Source organism: Aptenodytes forsteri, unplaced genomic scaffold (assembly GCF_000699145.1).
Source record: "Aptenodytes forsteri isolate BGI_AS27 unplaced genomic scaffold, ASM69914v1 Scaffold127, whole genome shotgun sequence".
NCBI lineage: Eukaryota > Metazoa > Chordata > Aves > Sphenisciformes > Spheniscidae > Aptenodytes > Aptenodytes forsteri.
The window spans coordinates 404,396-413,920 of NW_008794711.1; the positions used below are offsets into that span (position 1 = coordinate 404,396).

The window sequence follows — 9,525 nt, forward strand, 5'->3', positions numbered from 1 at the left end:
TGCCCCGTCAACGTTTTATGTGTGTGTCTTGCCCTTGTAACAGAGCACTTTTCTTTTTCACGTTTGAGTAGGCATATGGAGTGAAGTCACTGCCAAAAGTGAAATTTCACCCATGCAGTCCCATTTGGCATTTTTACTCTGTAATCCCTGCATAAATCAGTAATAGTTCACTAGGTGCCAAGAAAGACTCAACATAATTTTAAAACTGTCCAGCCTTAACAGTTTTATGAGAAAGTGATACATATACTTACAGTGAACTTTATTTTGCTGGTAGGCGAGGCAAGATCTGCTGGTAATTGATGTGTACTCTTACTTTTTATACAGTAATATCCCAAAGTTAAATCTTAAAATGGGTTTACCTTATTGGCACCTGCCCTGCGTTCACAGAATTGTGACGGGCTTCCTGGGGAAGTGCTCTGATAAGAGGAGGCTTTGATACCAGACTGATTGAATTCATTACATACAGGAAGATGAAAGAAAAATTGTCATGGCAAGTTCAATGTATTTTATAGTAACTTTTAAATGGAAAAAAAAAAATCAGAACCAGAGAATAGATGCCTAATAAAATTTGTAGTGATGCTTTGTGCCTACGTGGCAAAGGACTCAGCCAGATATTTTATCCGTAGCTGATACCATCTCTTAAATCAACGGAGGTGGTAATCTTGCTATGTTAAAAATGTTAAGTCAGTCCCTGGAAATCATGAGGTTGGTTCTAAATCATAGAAATTACCGAGTTCTTTTGTTAACCTTCCTTTCTGAGCTTGTTCAGTTAGGATCTGCTTTCCAGCCTTCAGGCACGGCCTCTGTATCTTTCACAGAATTCTAGAAAGGGACCATAACTAGAGATAACAAAAAATGAGTAAGGGAGGAGCAGTGACAACGGGCATTTTATGTCAACTATTATTTAGAAAGTAGATTTTAATATTTCTCTGAATTTGATAATTATACACTGTATCTTCACAGAGCCTCTTCATGAAAGTAGTACCTGATTATGGACTAAGGGCTAATTCTAGAAAGGGACCATAACTAGAGATAACAAAAAATGAGTAAGGGAGGAGCAGTGACAACGGGCATTTTATGTCAACTATTATTTAGAAAGTAGATTTTAATATTTCTCTGAATTTGATAATTATACACAGAGCCACAGCATAAGAGCTTATTTGCCTTGTTTGTTGCAGAAACTTTGCAAAATGTTTAGGTTTTTTAATTGGCCAGTACAAATGTCCGAGTCTCTTTGCCCAGGACTATTGTCCACTGCTGTTTAATAAACTAAGATATATATATATATATATATATCTCCTCAGATTATTTGGATTTGTTTCTTAGCTGTACCTGTTACAGAAGAAGCACTTTCAGAGGTGCTCATTTACCTACTCCAGAAGTGCTTCTTATTTAATAGCAGCTCTGTCAGTCCCTCTGTATACTAATTGTGCACTTTACTGTAGTTCAGTACGGGTTTGTGCACTTAAGTTTCCTTTTTGTTGCCAGAATGACATGATGGGGACTCAGTGTTAACTGAGTTAACTGACATTATTAACTAATGTCTCTGAACAAAGTTCTCCACTGTCATAAATTGCTGAGGATCATTGTTGCAGCTGTTATCGGAAAAGCCAGGGAATCTTACTTGAGTTGAGAAGGTGAGGCCCAATTCTCATTTACACCAGTCAGGGTCACACATCGTCATTCTGCTACAAACTGATGTCTTGCTTGGACTACGTGAGTGCAGAGGAGGTGTAGCAGTCTGCCAGCACTGTGAGCAGAGAGCTCTGTTCTTCATCTATTTTGCACGCACTTTGCAATTTGCACAAGGTGTAAAATATGGTGAATGAAAGTAATAAATTACTAAGGGAAAAGATTTACAGTTCTAATTGGACTGATTTGTGGATGCCAGATGGAGACAGGTATGTCCTTAGCCTCCAAGATCCAAAATACACATAAAAGTCTTATTTTGTATGTCACGAAATCCTCTCATAGTCTCTGGAAACTTAATTAATTGACTAGTTCTCAAGAAAGGCATTGAGAAACTGAACTCTATAATGCTAATCCCTGTGGTGTCGTTAGCTGAGAGTTGGAAAGCAGTTTTGTCCATTTCTTCCAACAACCATAGCCAATTTGGCCATTACAATAATGTGTCACACTTGGAAGCCTGAATCTCCAAATCTTCCATCAACTTCTGATTATTTGAGTAGTTTGTATGGCAAACACACACAGCTAGAGCATTTGACATTAAGAATAGCTTACAAAACTAATTACAATAGTAGAAGCCAGGAAAAAAGGCAGGGAGGGGTGCTTTTACTGTATAAGACACTGTTCTTTTTCCAGTACAAGCTTGTCTGTCTCATTTTTAAAGCTCTGCTCAAGGCATTCTGTTTCTGTACTAAATTCTTGTACCACTGTGCAGCAAACTCCCAAGGCTAAGAGCCATTCTAGTTTTAACCCTATTCTCCAATTAGTCTTTCATTTTGTGCACACACAACATTTTCACGTGGTTTTTTTAAGCCTTACTGTCTAGCAAGAATAAAACTGCTAAAACTATTTCTGGATTCATCCTTGAAGGTTGTTTTATTTTAACTACTGAATGCGATTAATTATCCTTGACCTGTCCTTGTGCCACACAGATTTTTTTTTTTTCTACACTGTCACCCTGTCTTTATCTGGTGCGTGGCATGCCCAGCTGAATGCAAATGGAAGCATAGAGAATTTTGTTGACTTTTTTGAGGTGTTGCTTCATTCTTTACTTTTCTCCCACTACATGCTCACTCCCTGATAAAGTAAATATTTATGAAAAGTAGGTGAAAAGAACCCCATGAATCACTAGGGGAGTTTATTATGATAGTATAATATCACTTTAACTTGATTGAATCCATCTCCCTTATGTGTTAAAATTCCTGTTTGGTAATCAGACTTGAACTGAAATTGTACAATTATTCTTTTCATTTGATGTTCAAGGTTCTTTTGTTAAATGATTTTTGGTGGATGACAGTGCCAAATAATGGGACAAATTCTTCTGGCAATTTTACTTACGTAGATTAAGGGTAATTCTGTAGCTTAATCATGTTTCATCAGGGTAAATTACAATGTATTTGAAAATATTTGGCCTTATGAAAATAACAGAGAAATTGTTTCCTGCGACAATAAACATTGCTGTGTTGTAACAACATATTACTTGTTCTGAACATTGCTCAAATTCCATTTTCTGCTGGCTTCCCTGATATGACCAATCTGACTGCAAGTGTAACAGTTGAGGAAAAAGTGATTTTGTTTGGGGAAAAGTTTGAGAGCCTTCACTTAGATTAAAAGTATCGAAAGCAAGAAGACCACTTTGAGAATGTGGGCATCATTGTGAAATTTCATGTTCACTAAGGGGTTCTGAATCACAGCTTCCTAAGCTAAACCTCACTCTGCCTGAGGACTGGTGAAAGTGAAATTAGAGCAGGTTATAGCCCTTCTTACGCAGCTCTTTACTTCAGTTACTTAGTATAGAAGGGTGCTTAGAGGACTCTGGCGTAGTCATGGATAGTCTTGCCGCTGAGTGCATGCATGCTAGTTTCAGGTGTATTACTGGGAGATGTGTGATTAACTGTGGGGGAAAAAGCCTCCAAAAGGCAAGGCTTTCCTATTGGAAGTATATCTAGGCTTTGCCTGAGACAACTGGGAGTATGTTCTCTCTTGCAATAATGTTAATTAGTCAAATGCTTTTTAGAAATTAATCTTTAATTTTTGGTCTTGTCTGATCGGATCAGCAAAATTCAGTCAATCCAATGTAAGGTGAAAAATCATGAGATTGTGGCCATTGTTATAATTCTCCTTCACTAAATAACTGTCGATTCCACATGTGGCTCTGCTCTTACCTGTGCCTAAGCATATTGTCGCTTAAGAAAGCTGCAGCTCATGCTTCTTGGGTGTTTTTCAAAAGAAATGGGTATATGAAGACATAATGACTAATGGAAAGTTAGTTTAATCTTTAGTTTAAAACCATTTAAAACTTACTAAAGCTTTTTGTTTTAGCTTGTGGTGCCTGAACCCTGTTAGATTCCTGCTATGGAAGTCTTATTTGACTGCTGAAGTCTACTCTGAGTATTTCTGACATATCTGTAATCTTAGAAACAAAGAATCCTTTGAGAAGAAGGGACAGAGCCAGTTTGCAAGAGGAGGGTAACACTAATCTAATCAGTCTAATCTAACCATGCTTGTCACAATTTGGTATCTGTTTATATGTATTCTGATGTATTGCTTAGCAGCACAACGTCATTACACTTAAATCCACATGGGAAATGTTATCTAGGTGGAATAAAGCAAATGCGTGCAATTTCCTTTTTTTTTTTTTTATTGAGGCCTGTTTGCTAAGAGACATTTCCATACAATCTCTTTCACCTTTTTTCTGATGACTGAGATTACAGAAATGTGTTGGCTATTAGGTTGAGCTCTTGTTTTATTAGAGGGGAATAGGCCTCAATTATGACTTTCTAGTAGAAAGTAGAATGTGATTCGTCAACATTCTGGCACTGGCTGACGTGGAGTCACAGATGAGGAGTCTAGGTGAGGTCGTATTCATAGGAGAATACTTCTCATGGCAATGTCATTCAGTCATTGACATTTTCATAAAATAGAGAAAACAGTGGTAGCTTTAAAGGAGGAATCCCCATCCTGCTCCTTTTGCTTTGCGACCTTGTATGAACCAGACATCCTCTGAAGCTTCATGTCATTCCTTTGTGTGCTGAGGAGGCTAGAAGTTACCCGGATTGTCTTGTGAAGCACAGTTGTTATTCCTAATTATGTCACTAATTTCAATGCATGTGTTCTATACATCATGGTAACTGATAAAAAATGAGCAGCACTTCTTGTTAAGAGTTCATGTATATATTAGATGGAAGAAATGGCTGAAGAATTGGTCTGTTCAGTGGCTGGCATGTAGACCACCATGACATAGGTATTTCTTTCCAGGATTTGTCTGCAGACTATAAGGCTGTTAGGGATTATAGTTCAGAAGACAAAATGCAGTTTGTATGAATAAATAGCAGAGTTATTCCTGATGTCATTTAATTCTGGACAATAGCCTATTAAATATTTAAAAAATGGAATCAGCAAGAGTGGGAACTCCTCTAAAGTTACCAGTAAATAATAGCTATTTGTAGAGTGATTAATTTTACAAAAGCTGACTTACTGAGTGCTTTTAACATATCAGGGTCAGGTTATCTGTGCCAACCCAAAATTCAGATATGAGGCTTACTGCAGTGTGGTATGTAGATATGGACTTGTTCGAGTCATGAAGAAAAGTTCTGTCAAGTGTTTCCCACACCTCCAGCAAGATATAAAAGTTGAAGGTCTCTGGGATTTTCCTGCATTCTTACTTTCTGCAGCCTCTTGTACTTATCTGACAGAAAAATGAACGGATTTGTGAGTATATCCATTTTTGTTGAACTTATAAAAAGTTCCTTATTTTTAATAACAAAATGATAGAGAAGATGATGTTCAAGTAAGTGGTACAGTACTGGGACTAATCTGTGTATTGTTTCTTTGGGTTGTTCAGTGGGAAACTTGCATTTCTTGGGTGTACAGTAATCCCCTTGGAGTCAGTGGAAGCGTCATTTGAGCAAAGAGTGCAGAACTTGATTACAATTCAGAGGGGGGGTTTAGTTATGATTTAACAATTATGATTTAACAATTACAGTTGTAGAGGCAAATCAAGAAGTAACATGGCATCAAGGAGGAACTTTTGAAAAATACAAAAAATGTAATGGTTATTCTGCTTTTTCAACTACAGGCAAAAAAGCCTGATAGCAAGAATTTTACAATGAAGAATTATAATTGTTTTCAACTAATACACGTGTTAAATGGGTAATTTTTCAAACTGATGCTACAGCTACTTCCCTCAATTCATTAACTGGGTTCTTTTATGGCACTGCCTGGTGTTTCTGTTGAGTGAGAATGCTTATTCTTTTTACAGGGTGCAGTTCTCGTTTTGCTGGGCGTCTTTTGGACTCAGACTTCTGCATTGGACGTAAGTAGACTGATAAGCCTTCTAGTGCATGTACTCATTTAAAATGTGTTGGATCCCTGGGCAGGGGGCAAATATAATAGGGAAAAAAGCACAGAAGAAACTAACAATATGCTTATTGCCAAGTGTAGAGAAAAATAGCATTTGCCAAAGGTGACAATCATACAAGCCAAAGAGGTGGTTCTGTGCAGGTGCATAGTAACAAGACATTTGGGGGGCATAGGTCCCCTTAGCTCAAGCTAAAATTTGGAGACTGTTGCAGTCTCCTGCCAGTCCCTGCTGCCACGTGTAATGACTGGGATGCCTCATGTTGTTTTTCCTTAGCCTGCAGTGAGGGGCTGTCCCCTCCTTTCTCACCCTGGCGCACTCTTGCATAATTAATCTCCACCTCAAGGGCCTCCTGAGACTGCTAGAGGGTTGTTAAGGGGTTTAGTATTTACATAAAGCAATTGTACTTGTTTGAGAGAAAGCATTTGTTTATATTGCACCTTTTAAAGGTGCAAGCCAGATGATGAACAATGATTTTGTGTTTTTTACCAAGACCTTTGTCCTGGAGGAACCTGCCAATGACTATGTCACTGCAACTATGACTATCCACAATGAGAAGCACATTGTTGAAGTCCATGTCCGTTCTGGCGTGTACTCCTCTGATACTATTTTTGACTACTCGCGTGTAAGTAAATCTAAGAATTTGCCTAGACTTAATCTCTGAGGAAGTTTTTAAACTCAGAAATTATTTTAGTGTATTCTCACTATAAGTTGTCCTGAAACACTGTTTCTTTGAAGACACCCATCATCTTTCCTCCTCTTAGGCCATCGTTTTGTTTCACCCATATGATGGTGCAGTTTAAAAGACTTGTAATGAAACCTGTGGTGGCAGTTCCTGAAAGTGAGAATGATGTCACAGACCTCAATGAGGTTGGAGTTGAGAATGGGCTGCCATCACTCATGTATAGCAAGTGCAGCAGAAGCCTGTCGGAAAAGATACTTCCAGTCTTACGGACAGGCATTAGTGTGGGCAGGCTGCTTGCATTCCCCAAAGGTGACAATGTAAATGCAGAGTCATTCCACAGTAGTAGCCTGTGTAGCCACTTCGTGTTTCTTCTAGATTGTCCTAAAGATTAGAGAGAATCAACTAATATTAGTGGTAGCCATTTTTAATTAATTAATTACTTAATTAACTATAATTTTTTTAACCACAGGGGTATATTGCAACAAGGCTACTTTCACAAAAAGCCTGCTTTATCATGAAAATAAATAAGGACGACATCCCAGAGCTGCACGAAATTGGACGCCTGGCTTTTGAGAGAAAGGTGACATTGTAGTGAAACCCGTATTGTATGCAAGAAAGGCTACTGTATGAGAGTTGTGTGGTGTGATGGTGTGTGGTGTGTCCATTCTGCCTTTAAGAACAGCTGTTCTTAGGAATGCCTTTTACTGCATTAAGATGATGAAGCACATCTGACAACATAGAACTTCAAGGGAATATCATATAGAACATTATTTTAAGATAGTGAGCAATCATGGCCCACCCTGCAGTTTTATAGTGGATTGTCATTGTGACTAGCACTGTAAGATCCTCTGTCCTTGGAAGTAGTGTAATTTGACTATTTCGGGGTGCTTGCAATATGTGTTCAGACAGGCTTTTCCTTTTTTTTATTGTCATGCTGATATTTTGAGCTTGACATAACTTGAAATAACTTTGTTTGCAGAACAGAATTTAGAAATTTATTTACTTTGACCAGACTTTGACTTTCTTATTCAGGCAAAGGTTTCATGAAGGTGACTGGAAGTATTGCCTGGAGATGAACTTGAGTTCCGGCCCGTTTTATGACAGCCTAACAGTAGCGCATTTACAGCAAAACTTGCTGCCAATTAACATAACTTACTATGATAGTACTACAGCTCAATTTTGCTATGTTGACAGAACTAGCATCTAGTGTACTTTGTTTCTGAATAGATTGATAATATTGATAAATATTCTTTAAAAGCATGTAGCTGTTTTAGCTAATGCTTTGTGTGAGGCAAAGGAAGGTGACTTTAGATTTTGGGATTTTTTTCAAAGGGTGTCCTAGTAGAACGAAACCAAAGCTACATTACTGATGATGTCGAACATTTTCTTCTTAGACTATGAAGAAAGTATACTCTCCAAATAATGTGTGGGTACAGTTTCAATCTGGCCATTCCATGTTTGGGAATTTCAAAGACTGGCTTTTCTATGGTAGACCCATTGAACAACTCTGCGCAGGCCTGCCTCTCTACCAGCTTGTAAAGACTCAACGTAAGTTGCAAGATCAGAACATTATGCTTCTGTTATAGTGCATAAGCACCTTTCTATCCTTTAAACCTAAGTCCATGTGGTACCTTTGAGGCAGGAACATATTGCCCTGTTCTAGAGAGGAGGAGTAAACTACCTAGCAGGATTGGATGGTTAAGACTCTGGGATGCTTTGGAAAAATCTGGTAAAGCACTGTTTTTCATCGTTAGGCATCTAAATATCTGGAACAGCTGTTCCAAAGTGGTTTGCCTGGTGTCAGAGGAAGTCACTGTGTAGCAGCTGTACCCAACTTATGCCCCAATGATACAATGGTCCCACAAGGCAACTACTGTATGCCAGCATGCTACCTGCTGTATGTGGGTTATGGGAAAGGAGGAGCACAAAGGCAATTTAAAGCCATACAGACATTTCCTCCCTTTGAGTTACACCATAAAAGTTTTACACAGTATCCACTGAGACCAACAGGAGCCTCCAATAGGACCATAATTGGGGATTTGAAGTCTGTGTATTTAACAGACTTTTCCTTGCTGCATACAGGGATCTTGTCACTGATAATATCTTCATTTTCTGTTTTCTTTTAGCACTACTGAATGTTCATGGCTGTACCAATGCAGGAATTCCAGGCATTTTGCCCATTAAAATCTGTGAAAAAGTCAATTAGGCTGGATCTTGACAATTCTGCTGCATGGGAACGGCTTGTCTCTTTGCATGCTTTTGTCACGGCAGCCATGTTCTCCAACTGGAACAAAACTGGGTTAGACTCAACTTGCCTAGCCAAAGCTTTGAGTGCAACAAACCTAGGATATACAAATAAAGATAATGCAGTAATTAAAATGCTTTGTCTTTTTTCTTCATCCAAAAACAGAATGGAAATAAAGTGGGCCTTGCTAGTTTTTCTACAGAAGAGATACATTTCCCTCTGGTGCGTTCTGTTGTGGTTTAACCTCAGCCAGCAACTGAGCACCACACAGCTGCTTGCTCACTCCCCCCGCCCCGGTGGGATGGGTGAGAGAATCAGAAGAGTAAAAGTGAGAAAACTCATGGGTTGGGATAAGAACAGTTTAATAATTGAAATAAAATAATAATAATAACAGAAGAATATACGAAGCAAGTGATGCATGAGGCAATTGCTCACCACCACCCTGACCAATGCCCAGCCTCCAGTACAGAATAGTTTTTTCCAGTAGAGAACTTCCCTTTGGCATCAGCACCCAGTCTCTTCAGGTGCTGACTCACCTTATGTATGATT

At 38.6% G+C, this 9,525-nt stretch overlaps 1 protein-coding gene across 1 annotated transcript; it reads left to right on the forward strand.

Annotated features, from left to right (window-relative positions):
* The first annotated feature begins 5,385 nt into the window (after positions 1-5,385).
* On the forward strand, positions 5,386-8,937 carry GKN2 (gastrokine 2). The gene is made up of 6 exons (XM_009273803.1): positions 5,386-5,397; positions 5,948-6,001; positions 6,540-6,671; positions 7,201-7,311; positions 8,126-8,279; positions 8,858-8,937. Exons 1-6 carry the CDS (start codon positions 5,386-5,388, stop codon positions 8,935-8,937), a joined length of 543 nt encoding a protein of 180 aa, XP_009272078.1.
* Positions 8,938-9,525: the final 588 nt, after the last annotated feature.

Bases quoted from the DNA above. Each gene is read 5' to 3' on its own strand.
- GKN2 (XM_009273803.1), top strand. The intron at 6,002-6,539 runs GTAAGTAGACTG...TTTTTTACCAAG, and splicing joins CTCAGACTTCTGCATTGGAC to ACCTTTGTCCTGGAGGAACC. The intron at 6,672-7,200 runs GTAAGTAAATCT...TTTTAACCACAG, and splicing joins CTATTTTTGACTACTCGCGT to GGGTATATTGCAACAAGGCT.